Source organism: Chiloscyllium plagiosum, unplaced genomic scaffold, assembly GCF_037043375.1.
Source record: "Chiloscyllium plagiosum isolate Xiang-an unplaced genomic scaffold, Cpla_swu_hap1 HiC_scaffold_34, whole genome shotgun sequence".
NCBI lineage: Eukaryota > Metazoa > Chordata > Chondrichthyes > Orectolobiformes > Hemiscylliidae > Chiloscyllium > Chiloscyllium plagiosum.
This window is the reverse complement of record NW_028270172.1, coordinates 34,232,010-34,257,635: the sequence shown is the minus strand read 5'-3', so window position 1 is coordinate 34,257,635 and position 25,626 is coordinate 34,232,010. Positions and strand designations below refer to the sequence as shown.

The window sequence follows — 25,626 nt, the reverse complement described above, 5'->3', positions numbered from 1 at the left end:
GTTTGGTGGTTTCACAAGGTTAACACCTCATTTGTAGTTATGCCTGCTGCTGCTCCTGGTACACCCTCCTGCAATTGCCTTTGAACCAGGATTGATCCCTTGGCTTAATAAAAACAAAGAACTGCAGGTGCTGGAAATCAGAAACAAAAGCAGCAACTGCTGGAAAAATCAATGTGTCTGGCAGCATCTGTGGTAAAAAAGTGTTACTGCTTTAGGTCAAGTGACCGTGCTTCAGAAATGTGCTCTGCAGAGCTCATCTCCTGGCTTGATGGTGGTTGAGCAAGGGATCTGCCAGGTCATGAGTTTGAAAATTGTGCTGGAGTAATTTCTGCTGCTGTTGGTGGTCCATTGCACCTCATGGATGCCTAGTTTTGACTTGCTAGATTTGTTTGAAGTTTGTCACATTTAACAAGGTGATACTGCTATATAACGTGGAAGGAGGGCATTCTCAATGTGAAGGTGGGAATTTGTCTTCACAATGACTCTGCAGTGGTCATTCTTACCATGGACAGGTGTATCTGAAGCTGGTAAAGAAGTTTTTCCCTCTTATTGGTTCCCTCAACACCTACTGCAGGCCTAGTGTCTCAGCTATGCCCTTTAGGAACCAACCAGCTTGATCAGTAGTGCTGCTGCTGAGCCACTGTTGGTGGAGGACATTGAAGTCCCCCACCCAGAGTACGCTTTGCACCCTTGCTGCCCTCAGTGCTTCCTCCAAGCCTTGAACACTATGGTCCAGTACTGATTCATCAGCCAAAGGAGGGTGGTACTTGGTAGTCAGCAGAAGGTTTCCTTGCCCCTGTTTAACCTGAAGTCATGAAACTTCATGGAGTCTGATGTCGATGTCGAGGATTCCCAGGGCAATTCCCTGCCAACTGTATACCACTGTGCTGCTACCAATTCCACCATTTGCCATGGCAGGATTCGAATCCAGATCCCCAGAATATTTGTTGAGTTTCTGAGTTAATAATCTAGTGATGATACCACTATCTTGTTCAAGATAAAACTAGATTTATGAGCTTGCAAGGTAGACTACATCAGGATGTAGAAGCAATTCCCCTTGTAACTAGTGATTTTGAAGCTTATAGTCTGTATATTCAAAAATAAATGTGAAATCAATGCATTGAGACTTGGAAACCTTTTTAAGCAATTCAAATTGTGCAAAAACAGAATTAGATTTTTGTGTTGAAATTTTGTATGTACACAATATTAAGTATCACATTCAACAGTCTTTGAGAAGTACTCTGTCAAGAAATGGTAATCTGCTATTTGAAATAAGGCGTCGTACTTTATTATGTTTCAGTAGCAAAGCAATGGATTAATACAACAGAGTAGAAAGTTATTCACCCCATCAAGGCTAAGCTACCCTTTTGGAGGAGCTATTTAACTAGCTCCTCCATTTGAAAGTTAGAGTGCATTCCAGAATTTAACAAATAGCATTTGCAAAAGGATCTCCTGTATTATCTGGTTCTTTTGCAAATTACCTTGAATCTGAAATCATTTCCCATCTTGTTTGCTATGGATAGTTTGTGAAGTCAGACAGCAAGGTGGAGTGGGAAAAATCAGTCGAACTTGTTACTTGACTTAGCTGAACCTCTGGATTTTACTAATATTTAAACTAGCTAGAGATTTTGTGCCTGCATTTGGATTTCAGTACATTTTTGTTTAACTTTAATAGTTGCTTCTTGTGGACAAAATTCGAAGGAGGTTTCAAATAGTCCTTTCAAAAAGGTTACCTTCGTCTCTGAACAACTGAATGTCACAGAGAATGCGCCAAGGAATGAAGAAAAGGGTGGTGATGAAAGAAATACTGGTGAGTTTATACCATCTCAGTATTTCTTCATATGGTGATAGTACTTTGTCTGCTGATTACAAGGGGAAGGTTTCTTCCTATTACCCTGTTTGTGCTCCTCATAATTTCATACATCTCAATCATATCCTCCCTCAGTCTCCTGTGCTCCTAAGAAAACAAGCTTGGTATATCTAATTTTGCTTTGTGACTAAAACTGTCCAGCCTAGGCAGCATTCTCGTAAATTTCCTCTGCACCCTCTTCAGTGCAAGCACATCCATGAGCATCATAATATGGGAACTTCAGTAGTATAATGATGCAGCAGCTCATTAATTAAAACGCATCTGCAATCTATAATGTAGATTGCAGAACTGCACACAATACTCCAATGGTTTCATTAGAGTGAGATAGTGCAAGAAAAAACACTTACGAACTGCTTTTCACAACTTGTGTCCCAAATGCTTTACCGTGTGAGAATTTGTTTTAGTATATGTGGCAGCCAATGCGTGCACTGTAAGGTTCCATGAACAGCACTGAGATAATGATCACTTGATCTTCTTTAGGTTGGCTGAGTGCTACATATTAGGTAGGACACCAGAACTGCATTGCAGTTGCACGGTTCCATGGATTTTACCCCCAGTACCTCCCCAGTAGTTCATCTTTCTCTGTGTTTATTATATGCAAATTTTGTGCCATGTAAAAATAATCTACCACTGGACCACACTTGAGTGGAATTTTTCTGTTTTTATTCATGGAATGTGAGTGTCTTGGCTGGGCTAATTTTTAATGCCTATCCCTATTTCTCCTTGATCTCTGGCTTGCTATGGGCATTTTACAAGGCAGATAAGAGTCAACCACGTTGCTCTGGGTCTGGAGTTGCATGTAGGAAAGATCAGAAAAGGATGATTCATTCCTTCCCTAAGGAGCATTGGCAGTTTAAATTTCACCACCTGCCCTGGTGGAATTTGAACCCATGACCCCAAACATTAACTTTTTCTGGATTACTTGCCCAATTACGACAATGCCGCTACCACCCCTTTATAATTGACCTTAGCCACTCAATTTGTTTCTGCCAAGCAGTCAAATCATCATCTTGAATTAGGAGGGAAGTTAAATAAGTTGAACATTGTTGCCTAAAACTGAAATCTTAATCCATATTTTTAATATTATACATAAAATTAACTCCGTATTTAGTAAGACAGATAAACAGGACCGAAAGACTGAAGTTAACCAGTTATTAATGTGTTTTAATGGACCCCAACTGTTTTCCCTTAATATTAGAAGATGGTTTGAAGGTTGTTTAATTTCTTTTACATTAAAGCTGCTAAATGAGCATGGTAATATAGGAACTTTAGTATAATGATGCAGCAGCTGATTAACTAAAATAATGCTCCTGTCTCCTCAGCCTTTTCCTTTTTGGAAATGTTGACTCATTTACTTTACGCTAATTTTTCCTAAGTAGCTATTGTTTTACATATGAACCTTGAGTGTAGAAAAACAACAATAACTAAACCATATCAGGTTGGTTGACATCCTTAAATGCATATACTGTAGTCCTCTTGGGATAGAATTTGGGAATGGAGACTTTGAATTCCCCAGCCTCTCCCAAATCTACACCCATCTCACTCAACTGTAGAACAGTAGTAATGTTACAGGACTAGCAAAATTTGATCAAATCATAGCAGCTGGAGAAATTCAAATTATTTGATTACCTAATCTGGCATAACATGTTACTCTTATATAACTACCAGATTGTTGTAAAAATCCATCTACTTAACCAATGAGAAGAAGTCTGCTGTCCATGGCTGACTTAGCTTTCACATCGGTCTTCACCCACAATATGGCTCCCTCTTAATTGCTTTATGAAGTGACGTAGTGATCTGCTATCAAAATCAAATAATAAAACCAGGTGGACCACCCAGCATTGACACGTTCTGCAAGTGGCAAAGTCGCTACAAAATCTTTGTTAAGGTCTCAGAAATTGGACCAAAAATTGATAACCGGTTACAGACAGCCAAACAGTCCTACACGAATTGACTTTAGATCTAACCTCTGCCATGTCCAGTCATGAATGGTGATAGACAATCTGACAATTAACTAGACAAGGTTGCAAAAAGTAACCTCATCCACAGTGATTTGCGAATCTAATACATCAATGATAAAGGCAAAGCTGAAATACTGAATAGATGTGTCAACTCTGTCTCCTTTTGAGGTCCACCGTGTTCTTGCAGTATTCAGTCAAATGTATTCATGCCACCTGATATCCTCTGCCTTCAGCCTTTTTTGTTTTGATATAGCAAATAATTTTGAACTATGGATCCTCACTATAACAGTGAAGATTGAAATCAAGAACTAGATATGTCCTTAGATAAGGCGTACATTACAACTACAACACAGGCAATTTTCCAGATCTGTCCTCCCTGGGGAAAAAAAAAGACAAATCTGTCGATCAAAAGCAGGATCGATACAATCCAATCCAATCCAATCCAATCCAATCACTGTCCCTTAAGTCTACTCTTGATCGGTTTGATGGAAGGTATTGTTGATATGATATCAAGGAGCACTTACTCAACAATAACCTGCTCACTGTTACTCAGTTTGGCTTCTTCCAGAGCCAAACAACTGCAGACCATATTATGGACTTTGTCCAAATATGAAAAAAAAGGCAGAATTCAAGAAGTGAGCTGAAAACACCTTGGTAGAGGGAGCCATTCAAGTGGGGAAAGGTAATAGGAGCATAGTTATGGTCAGGGACCGTGCAATTAGGAGATTGAAGCTGTTCTCCACAGCTGAGTGGGAGTTCTGTCGGTTATCTTGCTTGCCTGGTGTCAGGATTAAAGACATCTCCTTGGAGCTGGAGAAGAACTTCGAAAGGACAGGAAGGGAATTGAGTAGTCGTTGTCCAAATTGGTAGTAATGACATTAGTTGGCCAAGGAAGGTGGTTTTGCTATAAGGCTTTGAACAGTCAGGAGCCAAATTAAAAATCGGAACCCTCCAATGTAATTTCTGTGTTACTACGTGAGCCGTGGGCAAACTGAAAGAGTTAATTATATAGCTCAGATTGCTGTTGGTGGAATGTCTTTCAGTTCACAAGGCACTGGCACCAGTACGAGGATAGAAATGAGCTGTTTTGGTGGGATGGTCTTCACTTCAACCATGTTGAGACCCATGTCATGACAAATCAAATAACTAGGCTTGTAGAAAAACCTTTAAACTAATTTGGGTGGGGGGATGGTGTTGAAGGTTTGGAAGAGGGGAAATGTAGGTTCGCAAAACAAGAGGATTTGGCAGAATTGCAGGGCAGCTATTTTGATAAAGATACCCAAAGTGGGAGAGGAAGGACAGAGATTGCAAACTTCGAAAAACCGCAGTAAGTAGGTCAATAGGAGGAATAATAGTTAAAATGACTCTTTTTTTCTTGATTGTGCAGAGTACTTGCAACATAGTACTTGGAACAAAGTAGATGAATTAATGTCATCATTAATGAGACCATAAGATGTTGGAGCATAATTAGGCCATTCAGACCATCAAGTCTTCTCCACGATTGGATCATGACTGATAAGTTTCTCCACCCATTGTCCTGTGCTCTCCCATAACTCTAGATTCCCTTACTAATCAAGGACCTATCTATTTCTACCTTAAAGACACTTAATGACTTAGTATGGCAGAAGGCTGCGGAATCCAAGGTGCACAGATTAACTAACCTCTGGCTGAAGAAATTCCTCATTTCAGTTCTATAGAGTCGTGCCTTCACTCTGAGGCAATGCCCTTGGGTCCTAGTCTCTCCAAGTCGTGGAAACATCTACAATACAGGTTAATGAGTATGAACTTGTAGCCATTACAGAAATATGATTATAAGAAGATCAATGCTGGGGACCAAATGTTCAGAGGAATATGACTTTCCGAGAGGACAGATGGGGTGGCATTGTTGGTACAGGATGGAATAAATATGATAGTGAGAAATGATCTTGAATTGGGAGATGTAGAATGCATTTCTGTGGAATTTAAAAAGTAGAGGAAAGAAAATGTTGAATTGTCTATAGGCCTCCTAAAAGTAGCTATTTGGTGGGACGGTGAATAAATTAGGAGATAATGAGGGCATACAAAAAAAAGGCAGTACAGTAATATTGAATACTTAATCATCTTCAAGATCGGGATAGGCAGATTAGTAGAGGAAGCCTTGAGGAAGAATTCATAGAGTATATTCAAGAACATTTTCCTGGAACAATATGTTGTAGATCCACTAGGGATCAGGCAATTTTGGGTCTGGTAATGTATAACGATGCAGGTTTAACAAATTATATGAGTAAATAATCTCCTTGGAAAGAGCAACTGTAAAATGTGTTATGGACCAGGCCAGGCGCCCTCAAAACATTTTAAGAAGGTAGCCCAGCCCATAACACTTTTCTTATTTTAAAGGCAGATGTAAAGCAGATATTCCAGGAGTGATGCAACTAGTCAAACCACTCGTCTTTAAACAAAACAGAATTTATTTACACACTATGGTTGAAATACGAACAAAAGAAAACAGAATTTAGAATAACTTAACTGTTTGAAAACCCAACTGACTCGATATAGCAACTTAACGAATGAGCTGTTCCAATACCTGCAATGTCCCAAAAACACTCCTTGACAAATGATAAATTCAAATTCAGCTTCTTATAGGCAGGAGAGATTGCAGAGAGGAGAAGAGTCAGGCAAGAAATATCTGTTGAAAGTGTGGTGCTGGAAAAGCACAGCAAGTCAGGCAGCATCTGGGAAGCAAGAGAAAAGAAGTTTTAGGCATAAGTCCTGATGAAGGGCTTATGCCCAAAACATTGATTCTGCTGCTCCTTGGATGCTGCCTGACCTGCTGTGCTTTTCCAGCATCACAATCTCGACTCTGCAGTCCTCACTTTTTCTCTGAAGAAACATCTGTTGAAGCATGCAGCCTTTTTCGCAGTAATAGCTTCTCTGTTACCAACAGTTTCTGACTACATGCTAAAACAAATCAAACTGGGAAAGAAAAACCTGAACTGGGAGAATTTGTTTAAATAAGCTCTTTCCAAGACATGTCAGCATATCAGAATATTGTGCACAATTCTGGTCTCCCTCGTATAGGAAGGATGTTGTGAACCTTGAAAGAGTTCAGAAGAGATTTACAAGGATGTTGACAGGGTTAGAGGGTTTGAGCTATAGGGATAGGCTGAGGCTGTTTTCCCTGGAGCGTCAGAGGCTGAGAGGTGACCTTTTGGATTATAAAATCATAAGGGGCATGTGTAGGGTAAATAGACACTGTCTTTTCCCTGGGGTGGGGGAGTCCAGAAATAGAGGGCAGAGGTTAGGGTGAGAGGGGCAAGATTTAAAAGGGATCTGAGGGGCAACTTCTTCACGTAAAGAGTGGTGCGTGTGTGGAAAGAGCTGTCAGAGGAAGTGATGGAGGATGGTACAATTACAATATTTACAATAAGCCAGAGGATTGGACATCTTTGAAAAACAGACAAAAGGCAACTGAAAAAGAAAATGAGGAAGAAAATAAATTTTGAAGATAAACGTGTAAATAATATCAAAATGAACAGGAAGAGCTCCTTCAAATGTATAAAAAGGAAGAGAGAAGCCAAAGTGAGTGTAGGGCTCTTAGAAAATGAAATTGAGGAAATAATAATAACAGGGAACCAGGAAATGGTAGAAGAATTGAATAAGTGCTTTGCATCAGACTTTACAGTAGAAGACATTAAGAGCATCTGTAAATTGTTAAACATTCAACGGGAAAAAACAGGAGAGGAAATAAATACAATGATTATCACTAGAGTAAACTTGCTGGGCAAGTTAATAGGTCGAAAGATTGATGGGTCCCCTGAACCTGATGGAATGCATCCTAGGGTATAAAGGAGGTGGCTTTGGAATAGTGGCCAGTTCACTTAATATCCCCTGATATTGGAAAAATATTAGTCTATTATAAAAGATGTAACGGAGCGTTTAGCAATGCATAATATAATCAAGCATAATATAATTGTAACTTCATGAAGGGGAAATCATGTCAGACAAGTTTACTAGAATTCTTTTAGGTAAGAAGTAAAATGGATTTTCAGAAAGTGTTTAAACTACCACATATTATGCTACTTTGTAAGATAAGAGCCCAAGGTGCTGTGGGTCGTCTATTAGCGTAGATACAGAATTGGTTAACTAATAGAGTGGGAAATAGACGGCAGTTTTAGAATTGGATCCAGTTTCAAGTGGTGTGCGACAGGAATCAGTGCTGGGGTCACAATTATTTACAAAGTATATTAATAACTTGAATGAGGTAAATGAATGTACTACAGCCAAGTTTGCAGATCACACAAAACTGAGTGGGAACGTGAGTGGCAAGGATGACAATCTGCAGAGGGATGTACCTGTAGACATTTAAGTGAGCAGGCAAAAACCTGGCTGATGGAATATAATGTGGGGAAATGTGAGAATACAGGAGGTGAATATCATTTAAATGGAAAAAGACTACAGAAAAGGGTTTTGCGTCACAAAATGGAATATTGGCCTTTATTTCAGAGTCAGAAGTCACACATCAAGTGAACCTGATACGAGCAGCACTTAGAAAACTTTGATTTCAATTAAACCTATTGGACTATAGCCTGGTGCCACGTGACTTCTGACTTTGTCCAACTCTGGCATCTCCACATCACTATTTCAGAGGGAATGGAATATAAATGTTTTGCTATAGAAGGCACAAGTCAGACCACAGCTGAGATGGTGTGAACAATTTTGGATCCTTTATCTAGGAAAGATGTATTGGAATTTGGAGCAGTCCAGAGAAGGTTCAATAGGCTGATACCAGTATGGAGGGACTATCTTATGAGCAGAGGTTGAATAGATTGGGCTGTACTTGTTGGAATATTAGAAGAATGAGAAGGCATGTAGATCTAGATGGCATAATCTCAGAATAAGCGCAGTCATATTTGACAGAAGAAGACTCATTCTCTCTGGGTTGTGAATTGTTCAAATTCTTAACTAGAGGCTATTTAGCCTGGGTCATGAAGTATATTCAAATCTAAGATAAATTTGGACCCCCTTATTGATTTAAAATATATGACAAAAAGGCAGGGCAACAGAGTTGAGGACTATCTGATCTGCCATGATCTGAGTGAATTGGCTGAATCTACTTCTTCACTTATATCACCTTGTCTTAAACTGGCTGTCTTTGATACTAAGAACCCTAGCAAAATTGAAGTCACAAGGAATAGGTAAAGGTTGATGATGGTGGTGTTTGGGGGTGGACAGAGTTCCTGTCCAGTCGTAGGAAACTTACCTAGCACAAAGGATGTTTGGCTGTGGTTGTTAGATACTAATCATCTCAATCCCAGCACAGCATTGCCAGAGTTCTTCAGGATTGTGTTTGAGGGCAAACATTCTTCCACTCCTTCAAAAATTATCTTCTCTCCAACATAATATCAGAAAAAAAAGATACTCCCTGATGATTGCACAGTATTCAGGAGTACTTGCAATTCCTCAGAGACTGAGGTAATCAATGTCAGCATGCAATAAAGACCTAAGTAATCAGTCTCTAGCTGATATATGGCAAGTAACATTGCATCACACAAGCATTTGTAATCATCTTCAGTGAGAAATGCATTGAATGACCTCTCCTGGACAAGTGCCAGGCAATGACTATCTCAAGCAAGTAATAATCTAAATATATCACCTTGAGGCTCAGCAGTATTACCTATCACTGAAGATGCAACCATCAACATCATCCAGTCCACCAATGGACCAGTCATATTAATGCTATAGTTATAATAGCAGTTCAGAGGCTGAGGTCTCTGTGATTTCTGATTTCCCCCAAAGCCTATCGACCATCTACATAGTGCAATTCAGGGAAGTGATGGAATACTCTGTTTGCCCAGAGGAGCAGCAGTGCTGAGAATCTTCACATTAGACAAGATAGCCAGATTGGGAGTTTGTGCAGTTGTGTATCTGCATAAACTCCCAATCTGGCTACTTTGTCTTGTACACTGTTTGTGTACCTGCACCATATGGATTAAAGCAGTTCTCGATGGCAACTCATCAGCACCTTGTCAAAGACCATTCGAAATACTGACCTTCCCAGTGATGGTCACATCCCAAGAATGAAATTCAAATTCTCTGCCTAACCCCTCTACTTCTCTCCTCTTGTAAGATGCTTTTTAAAACATAGCTCTGGCCAAACTATTGGTCGTCGTGATATAGTTATTGATCTTGCTCTTTCTAAGTGACATGTAATATTTTATTATGTTTAATGATGCTATGCATCTTTAAGATTTATTTTACGAATTGTCAATTCTTAAACAAAAATGTAAAACTGTTGCATTAGGATTTTTGAATACTTGTGTAGCAAGCTATGTAATTCAAATACATGCCTTAATATATATATTTGATAGAACACGGAACTGTATAGCACGGAACGGGTTCTTTGGCTCATGATGTCATGAAAAATGAGGCCAGATTAAACTAATCCATTCTGGCTGCCATTGGTCCATATCCCTCCATTCCTTGCATATCTAAACATCCCTTAAACACCCCTATTGTATCTGTCTGCACTACCAACCCTGGCAGCCTGATCCAGACTCCTTCCATTTTTTTTTGTGTAAAAACAATTCACCCCTCACATGTCCTTTGAACCTCCCCCCTCTAACCTTAAATGCATGCCCCCTATTTTTAGGCATTTCAATGTCAGGAAAATGATTCTGATATATATATCTGAGATTTAGTAGAAGTCTATAAAATTATGAAATGCATATATATATATATATGCATTTCATAATTTTATAGACTTCTACTAAATCTCCCCTCAGCCTCTGCCACTCCAAGGACAACAATCCTAGTTTTTCGAACCTCTCCTTATAGTTCATACCCTCTTATCCAGGAAACTACTAATAAACCTCTTCTGAATCTTTCCCAAAGCCTCCACATCCTTGCTGTGACATGGCGACCAGAATTGATCATAATACTCAGTGTAGTCTAATTGAATTTTTATAAAGCTGCAACATGACATCCTGATTCTTGTAATCAGTTCCCCAACCAATAAAGGCAAGCATGCCATACACCAACTTTACCATCCTATCTATCTGTGTGGCCACTTTCAGGGAGCTATGGACTTGAACCCCAAGATCCCTCTACATCAAGTCTATTTAGGGCCCTGTCACTAACTGTATACTTTTCCTTAAGCTCTGATCTCCCAAAGTGCAGCATCTCATTCTTACCTGGATTAAACTCCATCTGCCTTTTTTCTGCCCATATCTGCAAATGATCTATATCCTGCTATATCCTTTGATAACCTACTGCACTATCCACAACTCCGCTGATCTTTGTATTGTCTACAAACTTATTAACCCATCAATTTACATTTTTATCCAAGTTGCTGACTGTCCCTAATTAGGCCATGCTTTTCCAAATTCACGTTAATCCTATCCCTAAGAATTCTGTCCAATAGCTTCCCAACCACTGACGTGAGACTCGCCATTCTTTAGTTTCTTGGATCATCTTCATTTCCCTCCTTGAACAGAGGAACAACGTTAGCTACTCACCAGTCCTCCGGGACCTCTCCAGAAGCTAGCAAAAATATAAAGATCTTGGTCAATGCCCCTGCAATCACCTGTCTTGCCCCTCTCAATAAACTTGGGTTCGATACCATTGGGCCCTGGGGACATCCACCTTAATGCTGTTCAAGAGACCCAACACAGCTTCTTTCTTGATCTCACAACACCCTAGCATATTGGCATGCTCCACACAAATCTCACTATCCTCTATATCCTTTTCCTGGGTAAATATTGATGCAAAGTACTCATTTAGGATCTTGTCCACATCCTCTGCCTCCAATCACACATTCCCTCTTTTATCCATGTGTGGTCCTACCTTCTCCTTAGCTATACTGTTGTTTTAATGTATGTATAGAATGCTTTGGGATTATCTTTAACCATACTTGTCAAGGTCATTTCATGGCTCCTCTTTGTTCTCCTAATTCCCTGCTTGAGTTCTTTATTGCTTTCTTTAAAGTCCTCATGAACCTTATGTGGCCGCTGGAGCTCAGAAGTGGATGATAGCATAGGTTGGCCAACCATTGCTTCATCTTTGGTTGTAAGTTTTGAATTTAAAGGAAAGTATGTTTGTTGGTCGTAAAGTGGTAACACTGGCAACCGTACTCCAATCATAATGTTAGCTGGTGTAGTAGGTAATAAAATATATGGTTTTCTGGAAATCACTGAAGCATTTGTTGGAGTAGGATAGAGGTGTTTGTGTGTACTAATCAATATTCTGGAATTTGATGTTTGGAAACCAAGATTGAATAACAATTAATTTAAATTGATGTGTTTCTGGCAGATAAAACTGAAGCGGCATGTGTAGTTGAGATGAACGTTGACAATGATGAAGAAATTAACAGTTTGGAGGTCATTAATGAATTATTTGATGGGGTATTGGAAGAAGAAGAATATGGGGATGAAGAATTGGATGAAAGAAAAGACTGCAAAAATGAAACCGAAAGTGAAATGGAGGAGAAAAATGATGAACTGAACATATCCTCAATGTCGCTACTTGCTCCATTGGTAGACACAGTTGATGCTGTCACAAACCCAGAGGTGAGATTTAGATTTGTAGGATTCTGCCTCTTTATGGATCTGGGTTTTTTAATCCCCACCTAGTCAGGTAAATTTGTAAACTCATCAAAGTAAGCATTGTTATTGGTGAAAACTGAAACAAGCTTTGTCTAGTTCGGTATTTGTTGCCTTCATGTGAGTACTCGATATTGCTTAATTATGTCATTGCTACACTCCAAACCACACCACACCACCACCCCCCCATCCCCCAATCCAAAAAGAGCCACTATGCTGTGTCCCAATAATGTAACTTGGCTGTAGTTGTGGAAGAGCACTACTGAATGCAACAATGTAACATTTCCAAGTTCGCATTAAAAGACTTGCAAATACTAAAAATGTGTGGAACAGAAAGTAAGAAAATTTGTTAGACGTTTGTTTGCAATGGTTCTTTGACAAAGCTAAGCAATTGGCCACATTTACCTGGCCTTCCCCTTATGTTTTGAATCTTTCTTTGCCACGTATTTATCAACTACTTCTCTGAAAGGTATGCTTCCACCACACTTCCTTCTTGTAGAACATAACAGTCTAACAGACCTTTTTCTTTATTTTTTTGCAAATGACCTTAAATTCATGTTTGTAGTTGCTAATTCCCCAACTGGTATAGATAATTTCTGATATACCTCATCAAAACCTCATAAGCATATCAAACCACTTTTATTAGATCCCTAGTTTCTCCAATCATTTATAATTTCAAAAGTTAGTTACTTTGGCCACTTTGCTGTCAGCTTTCTTGTCATAGCAGTGCATTTAATTAAACCCTAAATTGGGTTTAAACCCTGCTTCAGTAATTTAGCTCAAGATCTATGTTGATACTCCAGTGCTGCATTATCAGAGGTGCTGTCTTATGTTTGGAAAATTAAACCAAAGCCTCATTGTACATTTTGGGATATTTTAAAAAAAAAAGGCAACACGTTTTTCAAAGAATCACCAAATTTTCCTAATTACAGTACTAATGTTTATTTACCAATCAATCATACCATACATTATTTGGTCATTTTGCTTATTGCAGAAATGCAAACTTGATATAGGTGAAAGTGAGTACTGCAGATGCTGAAGATCAGAATCAAGAGTGTGGTGCTGGAAAAGCACAACAGGCCTAGTAGCATTGGAAGAGCAGGAAAATCGACGTTTCGGACTAAAGCTCTTAATCAGGAATCACCACACTCTCGACAACAATCTTGATATGTTACCTGCATTGCTATTGACCAAAATTCCACATAGTACTAAATTTCCTTGTATTGCCACCTTCATTGTACCCTGAAAGTGGCAACGCAGGTCAATAGAGTGGTCAAGAAGGCATACGGCATGCTTTCCTTCATTGGACGGGGCATTGAGAACAAGAGTTGGCAGGTCATGTTACATTGTATAAGACTTTGGCTCAGCTACATTTGGAACACTGTGTACAGTTCTGGTCGCCACATTACCAGAAGGATGTGGATGTTTTGGAGAGGTTCACCAAGATGTTGCCTAGTATGGAGGGTGCTAGTTATGAAGAGAGGTTGAGTAGATTAGAACTATTTTCATTAGAAAGACTGAGGTTGAGGTGGGGGGGAACCTGATTGAGGTCTAAAAAATCATGGGAGGTATGGACAGGGTAGATAGAAGAAGCTTTTTCCCAGACGGGGGACACCATTACTAGGGGTCACTAGTTCAAAGTGAGAGAGGAAATGTTTAAAGGAGGAATGCGTGGAAATTTCATTACGCAGAAGGTGATGAGTGCCTGGAACATCTTGCCAGCGGAGGTGTGTCATTTAAGATTAAAATTAGAATTAAAATCCCTCGAATGTGAAAACAGGCCCTTCGGCCCAACAAGTCCACACTGTTCTTCCAAAGAGTAACCCACCCAAACCCATTCCCCACTCTAGGTTATTAGCCAGGGGTAAATATACGCTATGGGCAATTTAGCATGGCTAATTAACCTAACCTGCACATCTTTGGATTGTGGAAGGAAACTGGAGCACCTGGAAGAAACCCACACAGACAGTGGGAAAACGTGCACACTCCACGCAGACAATCGCCCAAGGCTGCAATCGAACCCGGGTCCCTGGAACTGAGGTAGCAGTCCTAACCACTGAGCCAACGTGTTGCCCTGATGTTTCCAGACAGATACATGAATGGGCAGGGAGCAGAGAGATACGGATCCTTAGAAAATAGGTGACAGATTTCGATAGGGGATCTCGATCGGCACAGGCTTGGAGGGCTGTAATTTTCTTTGTTTTTTGTTCCTGGTTTTATTCCTTTTTTTTGTTTCTTTTTATTTCAATCCACCACACCACACCATTTCACTCCATTCTCAATCACTTTGTGTTTGAAACACACTTGAGAGTTTGATCTCTTTAGCATAATATCTTAATTTATATGAAAACTAGTTTAAAACTTCACATCATCTTGATGTCCTTACACAGCAATTAGATTGTTCAGCTTTAAACACTCAGTTTCAAGTACTGGTAGGTCCTGTAAAATAAATCTTATACAGAAGAACCTCGATTGTCTGAGCGACATGAGAGGGGAGTATTTTGTTCGGAGAACTGATTGTTTGGATAACTTTTTTTATAGGACCTTGAGGTCTTGTTCGGATAATCCGAAATTTGGATAATTGATGTTCAGCTAATCAAGGTTGTTCTTAGTACTTCTCTCTTTTCTGAGTGGAAGTGGTGTAATGTATTAAATTTAACATTTTAAGAAATGGTATTAATGAAACCAGATGTGTTTGTAATCTGAGGAATGCAAAACATAAGGTTACCTCATGATCATAGAGTCAGAGGCTCTCTGACTATGTGACCCATGCTTCTGGGTTTCCTGGTCATCAGAAACATCCTTCCTGTGTGTATCTTTTCTAATCCTGTTAGAATTTCATAGGTTTCAGTAGGACTCTTCACACCCCACCCTCAACACCATATTATTCTTAACTCCTCCTTTGCATATAATCTCTCCTCACATGTCAGTCCTACCATTTCAAGAATCAATCTTGTAAGCCTTCATTGCACTTCCTCCTTGGCAAAAGCTATTTTCCTATACCACTTTCCAACTTTTATTGTTTCCTTTAGGTTTTCCCTCTTAAGAGACCCTGTGTTCCCCAATTTTTTTTTTTGGAAGCTATTTGTGAAGACAGAGCCAAAGTATGTTTTTTGGTGGTCTGCCATATCTTTTATCCCTATTGTATCTTCCCCTGTTTCTGACTGTAAGGTCTTTTGGTCTTTACTAATCTTTTTCTCTTTGTATACATATAGAAGCTTCTACAGTCTGTTTATGTTCCCTGCAAGCTTAATACTGTATTCTATTTTTCCTCACTTAATCCATTCCATTGTCGTCCTTTGCCAAAAGTAACCTACTCCCATTCCTCAGATCTGCTTCTTTTGGCTGATCTTCCTTGAACCTTAATACTATCCCTAATTTCCCTATTAGCCATGGTTGGGCCACATTTCCCAATTCATTGTTTGCCATTGCCTAGTCACTGTCATCCCTTTTTAAATAATGTTTCCCAATTTATTTTATAATATTATGACTTTGTTTCTCTAAACTGCTGTTACATGATTTGAACAAATGTGCTAATCTGTTCTTTGATATTATTATGAAGTTTTACTCTAAATTTGACAAAAGGGATATTATTATGAAGTTTTACTCTAAATTTGACAAAAGGGCAATTATTGCATTAAGTAATTTTTAAAGGAATCTTTCTCTCACTGCAATTTAAAAACATATAGCTTTTTGAAAAAAGTTTATAATGGGTTATATTTTACTGTTTTTGTACAGAAATCTGATTCTACAAATATTGCAATGAATCCTGCAACACAGGACAGCTTAATTTCAAACAAAATGAAGATGGACAAATTACAACAAGAACATATAACCAGAACAGAGTCTTCTGGCAGTGTGGGGTCATCAACGAGTGGCCATAGCTTATTATACAGGTATCACAAGGATATTGTAGCTGTCTCAGTTGTCTAGATGGTTGGTTTGCGATGCGGAGTGATGCCAGAGTGTACAAGCTCAATTCCTGTACCAACTGAGGTCACCAGTTCCACTCATTCCTGTATATCCAGGTCCCTCCTTTCATCCCCATCTGAACATCCAACATTGACACCTAATATTAATATTTTAAAAATTAATTAATGAATGTGGGCTTCACTAGGTGGGCCACCATTTATTGCTCTTGAGTAGGTATTGGCTTCTTGAACTGCTGCAGTTCATTTGGTGCAGGTACACCCACAGTATTGATACAGAGGGAGTTCCAAGATTTTGACCCTGCGACCATGAAGGAATGACAATACATCTCAAAGTCACGATAGTGTTTGACTTGTGGGGAAACTTGCTAGCGATGATGTTCCGATATAGCGACTGTCCTTGTCCTTTGAGATGATAGGGATTTGAAAGGTACTGTCTAAAGAATCTTGGTATATTTCTGTCATGCTTCCTGTAGATGGCTTGCAGTGCTGTTCCTGAACGTGGTGTTGGAGTGAGTGAATAGAATGTGGTACCAATCAAGCTGGCAGCTTTATCCTGAATAGTGTCAACTTTCTTGAATATTGGTTGGCTTGCACTTACCTAGGCAAGTGTATTCCAAACCACTCCTGATGTATGCTTTGTTGATAGTGGGCAGGCACTGGGGAGTTACTGAAGTTACTTTCTTCAAGATTCTTAGCCTATAATCAGTTCTTGTCACCACAATATTTACATGCCTAGTCCTGTTCAGTTTCTGATCATTAGTAACCCCCCCAGGATATTTGATAGTGTGTGATTCTGTCTTGCCACTTTTTAAAACAAACCTACGTATTGTCGAGAAAATGCTGCATTTGTATCTGAGTAATTACAAATGGTGCTGAACATTTGTACAATCATCAGCAATCATCCCCACTTCCTACCTTATGGTGGATGAGCATCTTTGAAGCAGCTGAAGATGGTTAGGCCTAGGAAACTGTCCTGGGGAAGTCTTGCAAAGATGTCCTGGAGCTGAGATGATTAACCTCCAAGATCCTCAACTGTCTTCCTCTGTGCCAAGTGACTCCAACCGGCTGAGAGTTTACCCCTGATTCTCATTCATTCAAATCTTGTTAAGGCTCTTGATGACACACTAGGTTAACTGCAGCCTTGATGTAAAAGGCAATAATCACACCCTGTTGCTGTCTAGAGCTCAGTTATGTTGTCCATGTTTGAACCAATCTGTAAAGAGTCCAGGAACTGAGTGGCTCTGCTGGGACCCAAACTGAGTGGCAGTTTGCAGGTTATTTCTAAGTAAGTTCTATTGGTAATATTTGGTAATAGTCACCATCCATCAGTTTACTGATGAGCAAAAGTAGACTGATGGAGTGATAACTGGATGGTTTAGATTTGTATTTTTTCAGCACCAGACATACCTGGACAATTTTACATAGTGTCAGGTAGATGTCAGTGTTACGTGGATGTCAGTGTTGTACTGGAGCAGCTTGATTGTGTAGCAGCATATTCTGAAGCACAATTCTTTGGTCTTGTTGCTAGAATATTATCGGGGCCCATAACCTTTTGCTATATTCATGTATCAGTCATTTCTTGATATTATTTGGAGTGAAATGAATTGACTATCGACTGGCGTCTGATACTGGGGGCTGTGGAGCAGGCCAAAATGGATCATCCACTTGGCACTTCTGGCTAAACATTGCTGCAAATGTTTCAGCCTTGTCTTTTACACTATGTTGTGCTACCCCACGATTGAGGATGGGGAGATTGATAGAGCCGTCTCCTCCAGTGGGTTTTTAATTGTCACCATTCACAACTTGCTGTGGCAGGGCCATAAAACTTACACCTGAAGCCTTATGCAATCATTTAGCCCCGCCTTTTTCTTATCATATATGCTGTTTGCTTTCCTGTGGATGGGGCTATTGGTGGCAGTTCACCAGACCTGGTGCTGCTAAGCATCATGGTGTCCAGAGTCAATGTTGAGAACTCCTAGAGCAACTTCCTCCCAGCTGTATACCACTGTGCCACCACCTCTCCTGAGTCTAATCATACTCTGGGATAGTGATAATGTCTGGGATGTTTTGTGCAAGATTATAATTCCATGTGTTAGGATTAGGATTAGGGTTAGGTTTAGGATTATGTCAGGCTTTTGCTTGACTAGTCTGTGAGAAATATCTCCCAATTCTGGCACCAGATCCCAGGTGTTAGGAAGGAAGATTTTGCATGATTGATAAGACTGAGTTTATTGTTGTAATTTCTGGTGCATGTTGACGTCAGGTAGTCCATCCAACTTTATACCTTTGCAGTTTAAATGAATGCCCCACGTCACACCATTGACTTGTAGTTCGTTTTCCATTGTTTTTCTTGTTGCTGCACGCACAACATTTCTCAAATTTTCAAATAAAAACAAAATACTGGAGAAGTGCATCAGGTCTGGCAGCATCAGTGGCCAAGGAAGCAGCTAGTGTTGCGAGTCCAATGACTGTTCTTTGGAATCATTCCAACAGTCATTGGACATAAAATGTTAACTCAGTTTCTCTCTCTTCATGGATATTTCAGATTTTCAGGATTGTGATATTTTGCTTTCAATCATAAGAAAGGGCAAGATAGACAATCAGAGTTTGGTGGTGAGGTAGCTTTCAATAATGGCTATTGGCTTGATGTGCCCACCTGGTCAACTGCAGTGAAGGTTTTTGTTGAAGGAGTCTCTAAATGTTACCTGATAAAAGGTTGAGCATCTTGAGGCAACCGTTGTCATTTATACTGAGAAAACAGATTCTTTCCTTTTGGATCTCACCTTTTGACTAGGATCTCTGCATCAATCCTGTCTGTTCTGTGGAGAACCATTTGACTGGCAGAAGGCAGCTCAAAGTTTCTTTATGCTGTTTTTATTAATTTTTCTAAATTTTCAGCTGACCAAGGGGCAACTTAGTCTACCCCACCCCCATACTGCAGTAAAGGCTGACAGCAAGGAAGTGCAAATAAAGCTAAGCAAATTATTACCTGTCAACCTGAAAACCTCCTCCGTATGACCTCTCACCTAGCCAGCCAACCTAGTCTTTCAGTTTCACCCAAACAAGTACTTCCCCTGCATCTTCCACGTAGTTGACTCTCAAATGTTCCACATAGTTCAGGAAATGTTGGCTTAAATCCCCCATCAGTTTAGGGAATAAATGAAGTTGCAGAGATGACAATTCCATGGTAGTTTCTGTAAATTCACCATCTTTCATCTACAATTGGGATGAGATCATATCAGTTTCTAACCTAATGCAACTTTGCTTTGCTCTAAACATGACCCCCACAAAGCCCCACCTCTACCAGCCGTAACCTTGGCAAATAAAATGTACCCTAAGGCTCTGGGTGGAATTCTGTGCAAATGAAATGTCAAATTTTAACAATCTAATTTGAGTTGCATTTAAACAGTAGAACAATGGACAACAGCATTTTTTAAAATCCAGAATATCTCCTCCAACAATGTGCTTTTTTAAAAAAAAAAAATCCTTCTTGACAATGAATCTTACTAAGTCAGAATCATGAAGTAGGAAAGCAATGTCTTTGGGGAGAGATTGAGAAATAAAAGGTAAAAGAAATAATTTTGCTTGTGCAAGGCAAATTGTTCTAACAAATAGAAAGCAACATAGATGAGAATGTAAAGAAAATAGTGAATTTATAACTAGCCAATTATTCTGCAATTTATCTAATATACCTCTAGATTTTCAATTCCAGGGGAAGTCCTTTAAAGTTTAACTTTAATCAGTTTTGTGTTGTAATTTCACCTGTTTCTCCCTCCCCTCTTCACAGTATTGATGCCTACAGGTCCCAAAGACTTAATACCGAACGCCCTTCAGTCAAACAAGTCATTGTTCGTAAAGAGGATGTTTCTCAAAGACTTGAGGAAAAGAATAGTGCAACTCCAGGTTCAGTTACTATTAAACAGAAGATGAAGGTAATGACTACAATGCAAGAGGACGATAGCATGCTGGAATTACATCAACCTGATTGCCTTCACAATTATGCACTTTGAATTAAGAGCATTAAATTTCAGGGATGTGGAAAGAAATGGAGTTTCATTTGTATTTGTCAAAAGAACAAACAGAACTTGGTTTTAAGTCACATGGTACACATTGTTTGAATTTAGTTTTTATTCTGGGAGCAGACGGCTTGTTTTGCATTAGCCCACATTGTAAAATCCTCTGATTTGATTTTATATACTATTTTTCTCTTATGTATTAATTGGTTTCACTTTATCATTTCAAGACTCTGAACAATGAGATAAATATCCAGCAGAGTGTTATCCACCAGGCAAGCCAGGCTTTAAACTGTTGTACAGATGAAGATCATGGGAAAGGATCTCAGCAAGAAGCTGAGGCTGAGCGGTTACTACTGATTGCCAGTAAGAAACACTTAAGTTGCAATATATTTATGAATGTACAATTTGCTCCAGTACAAAATGTGTTTGGAAAAATAGTGAATATTTAAACATGTGAATGCTCACTACTGACAGTTCTGTTTTTCTCAGGCTTCCTTTTTTTGAATTTTTCCAAAATGTGTAATTCAAATGTATTAAAGTCCATTAAATGCTAAAATTTAAATACTTGTGTGCTTCTTATCAATTGTGCTGTTATCCAAATGGCTCTGAATAATCAACACAGCATTGAAATTGCAATTTTCATTTTGATTATTCTTATTAGAATGATATGGTCGGGTCAACCTATGATTTTCTCCCTATCTCTCCTAGCCAGCACAAACATACAGAATCCCAAGTCTGTGAAAGGCTTTGGTATAAAATAATGTTAGGTTAAACGATTACTGTATGTGGCTTTGTTTGACGAGCACTGATGTCTATGAAGTAAACCTCACGTGCTTTTCATTACAATAATGCTATAAGTTCGCAAATGGAAAATGACTGAGAGACATGTTCCTTCAAAAACATAGTGCCAAATTTGCATTACTCCAGGGTTAAGCTTAACTAACTTGAATTACCAGTGTATATATAATCATTTCCTTAAATTAAGTTGTACATATTCCCTTAAAATGCTTACATCAAGCTTAGGTGGAAATTGAATTTAAATTGACAACTATCGCACTGAAGTCTTGAGTAAAATAAGCATGACATTTTACAATATAAAACATCTTTGCACAATATAAAGAATAAGGTACACAAAGAACTTGTGAAATGTTATCTTTTGTTTTTGCGCATAGGTGAAAAGAGGTTGGCACTTCTTACTGAACTGAATAAACTGAAGAATGAAGGGGTGCCTGCAAGTAAAAGAGGAGGCCATATGGAGAAAGCAGCTAATGAATATGCTCCGTCAAGGGGCTGTGTTGCACTTTCAGAAATTCGCCTTCCTTTGAAGGCTGATTTCATCTGTTCAACAGCTCACAAAACTGGTAACCCTCATTTTAAGTACAGAGCAATAAAATTTGTGTTCTACCGTAAAGCTGAAACAGCTACATTTTGTAGTTGATTTTTAATATATTTAGCGTTTCAGCTTTTTGCAAGAGTATTTGAATTAGTTATACATGAATTATTTGAAGGATCTACTTATCATTTAAATAAAGTCCAAAACTTATTTGCAAATAAAATTTGAAAGTGCAATAGTCAAACTGTATTTATATCAGAAAGCTTTTAATTACATATATGGCTCATTGAATTATTGATCTCTTACAGATGCTGCCAGTTATTATTTCTTTATACTGATTAAAGCGGGAGCTTTAAATATGGTGGCCACTCCACTGGCCACCACGCAGATTGCACTAAGTGGTGATGCTATTAGTTTCCCCACAAAATTTACACTGTAAGTGACAAATGTAGAAACGATATCCAAAGTCTGCTTTTAATTTGCATACTTACAGGCTGTCTCAAACTATTTAGCATGTTGTGTTAGCAACTTATTTGCATTCAGGTAGTCTATACCTAGTACAGGTACAGTGTGCCTAGTACAGGAGCACTGTTATCTCCATAGTTGCAATTTATACCTTTACTGGTTACTTGTTAAATGATTACACTGCTCCTTTGATTTCATATTCCAATTATATGTTTCAGTTGTTGTAATAAAGGGATTAATTGTTGGCTCATACCAAGAGGAATCTGAAAAGTAGAGAAACAAATGTATATTTTCCTGGCGGTAGAAGGACATGATGCTCCAGAACTTGAGAAATAACCTGGACCACTGATCCTTGGATATAGTTTATGGGTGAGGGTGCTCCAGGTGGTTCACAAGCTGGTCCGAAATATAAACTACTCACATCATGGTCAAGATCAGAACTAGATTCCTAAGTTCCACTCATACAACGTATACTCAGGCATAATAGGGGGAAGAAACAACAATGTAAGTTTATAACAAGATTTATGTCATAGTTATGTCAATATTTAACTATGAGATGAAGTTTTTAATTCTTGTGGTCTGAAAACTAAGAGGATGGTCAGAAATATTTTAATTAATGGGATTTCCTACCTCGTCAGCTGAAGAGTTGGCAGCGAAAGCATTCCGGGAACTCTCAGCAGTCACAAACCAAGCTGGAGTATAAATTTTCATTACTCACCTGCAAATGTCCCACCTCTAAGAAATGACCACCAATGACCATGGGTATTAGAAAGTAATTATGTGACTTTGAAGTAAGTGAGCCCTTGTCTGATGTGACGTGCCAGATATCTGCCCTTGAGTGGCCAATAATTGCCTGCTTAACAGCCTCAGTTGGACCTTGCTTACCACCTGTAAATTTGCAGTTTGGGGAAGGGCAGTGAGAAGACCACAGCACTTTCTCAAAAGACCTACAAATCCACTCAGTTGGGAGAGAAACTTCTTCCGAAGGAACCAGCTGAGTGTGAGGGCCAGCATAAGACTAAAGGTTTCCATCACCTCTTCGTTGTTTCAGCAAAAATAGTGCAATTCTTCCCACTAGTTCTGAGGTTTTTTTTACAGTGGCAGACAGTAGCAGATAGAATAGAACTAGTAGGTAGTCAGGTCTTTTGCCTGACTTACCTGAGTGGACCACTAAAGGAATGTTTCAAAAACTCTGTTCCTTCAGTACTTCACTGATCTATTTCATGATTCTGTGTTTTGAAAGGTTGAACTTTGTTTTGTATTTTTGCTTGGGTTAAGTAAACTTAAACTTTTCTTTTATTTTAGGCAGGATGTCTCGAATGATTTTGAAATTGAAATAGAAGTTTATAGTTTGGTAAGTATGCAAAAAAATTAATGCACAGATATAATATTGTATTAACTCATGAATATTATCATTCTCATTTTTAGACACAAAACCGAGAGAGCAGTACTACAGACAAGAAGAAGAAACCTAGTAAATCTAAGGTAAAGAGCAAGATCTACTGCAATATTGCTTCATTCAATGATTTTCTAATTCATCAGCTACTGGTTGAAGAAAAGTTACTCAATGCAATCGAATTGGTAAACTTTACCTCAAACCAGTACACCGAGGCTTCCCTTAATATAAAACTACAAAGTAACTTCCAAGAGGCATGACTTTGATCTGGTACACAATACCAGAGGATCATCTTTCCTTTACCAAACTTCCGAGTCACTAACTCAACAATATTTTGAAACTATTCAGTTATCATACTGTTAATTTGTACAGATGTGTTGAGAGAGCATAAAATACTGCTATGAGGATAAAATGAAACTGCTATTCAAAGACTTTTTAAAGCTATTCCTTTTTCTCCAAAAAGAACACTCTCTGAATTTCTTTCTAATATGTTACCTTTTGAAAAGCCTTATGTCAAAGAGTAGTTTTAATTTTTAAAAATCTTTAATCTGTCTTTGTTTCAGCACAGAATGATTTCCACAATACTTCAAAAATAATTTTATTTAGACTAATATGAAGCTTAATTTTTTGATGGCATCAATTCCCTTCAACAATTGAACTGTTCTTGAAACCAGGTTATAAACTGATTAACATTACAAGTTGCTCTATGTTTTCTATATTTGCTAAGAACAACTAGCTGGCTAAATATATTTTCTTTTTGTAGTTTCTGTGCAAAATGTCTGCACTTCATCTGGGAGTGTTTCATTACTTCCGAGAACTGATTTGCTCTTTGGTATGATTCGCATTTTCAATCTAACAATACTTCCCTGCTCATACTTGAATAACAAAACTCCAATTCTGATTTTCCTTAATTTCTAACTGGCCTTAATTTGGGATGTGTTTTGAATTTCATTTCCAGACCTGCATTACATGTGGAGTAAATGAGTATGTGTGATTCACATACATTTTATTGATTCTACATTGTTGTAAAATGACCATTGCCGCCTTGTCTGATCCTTAAATCGTCCTACTCATGATTATGGGAGTAAGCAGCAAGCCAGAAGAAGCTATTAGCTGTAGTTAGTGCTAACTGACTGGACAAAGTTTTCCTGACGTTTCACTTACTCCTTCCTCTTTCAAGTACAGATAGCAGAGTTGATTTGCTTACTTCTAGCACACCTTGGATTTTAACAATTTGGGTCAAATCTGAGGGGTCTGGTTGTAGAACATTGCAAGCCAGTCTTAATGTTCTTGGGTTACTTATTGAGGATAGGCAAAAAACAAATCAGCAAACTTGGTTGTCAGGTATTGCAATATGATCACTTGAGGATGTTTGCACAGAACAGCGTACATAGAATACAACGTTATGATAAACATCAGCTGGAATATTGTGTATTGTTCTGAGTGCCACACTATCAAAAGGATGCAAATGCTACGGAGAGTGTGCAAGTGATGTTTTTGAGAATGGTTCCAGGGATGAGACCGTTCAATTATGAGGAAAGAATGGAAAGGTTAGTACTGTTTCCTATGGAGAGGAGAAGGCTAAGAGGAGATTTTATAACAGTTTTCAAAATCGTGAGGGGTCTGGAAGACTGGATGGGGAGAAACTGTTTCCACACACAAATGGATCAAGAGCCAGAGAGAATGGTTCTAAATAGTTTGCAAAAGAAGCAAATGGCAACGTGAGAAAAACGTTTTTGTACAGAAAGTAGTTAGGTGTGGAACACGCTGTCTAAAAGTGTTGTGGAGGCAGCATGCAGAGTTGTGGGGAAAAGACAGGACATTTGGCAATAAATTATCTTAGATATCCACTGCATTCATGATGGGCTGAATGGCGCCTCTACACCACAGTGATTCTGTGATCACATTTCTGACTTGTTCCATGGATGATGGATAGGTTTTAATGAGTTTGGAGGTGAATTACTTGCCACAGAATTCTGAGTGGAGGAAGTGAGAACTGCAGATGCTGGAGATCAGAATCGAGAGTGTGTTGCTGGGAAAGCACAGCAAGTCAGGCAGCATCCGAGGAGCAGGAGAA

General features: G+C 38.8%; 1 protein-coding gene across 5 annotated transcripts in view; it reads left to right on the top strand.

Moving 5' to 3' along the window:
• The window catches only part of anln (anillin, actin binding protein), a 105,488-nt gene that overhangs the window by 44,010 nt on the left and 35,852 nt on the right, over positions 1–25,626 (top strand). For 4 of the 5 annotated variants that reach the window (XM_087978594.1, XM_087978596.1, XM_087978597.1 and 1 more), the window contains exons 9-18: positions 1,676–1,810; positions 12,118–12,374; positions 16,146–16,303; positions 20,127–20,271; positions 20,583–20,718; positions 21,528–21,716; positions 21,997–22,123; positions 23,459–23,507; positions 23,582–23,638; positions 24,313–24,381. In XM_087978594.1, the coding sequence (XP_087834720.1) occupies positions 1,676–1,810; positions 12,118–12,374; positions 16,146–16,303; positions 20,127–20,271; positions 20,583–20,718; positions 21,528–21,716; positions 21,997–22,123; positions 23,459–23,507; positions 23,582–23,638; positions 24,313–24,381 (1,322 nt within the window). The remainder of the gene's footprint in view (positions 1–1,675; positions 1,811–12,117; positions 12,375–16,145; positions 16,304–20,126; positions 20,272–20,582; positions 20,719–21,527; positions 21,717–21,996; positions 22,124–23,458; positions 23,508–23,581; positions 23,639–24,312; positions 24,382–25,626) is intronic. The other variant, XM_087978598.1, reaches the window with a different exon arrangement.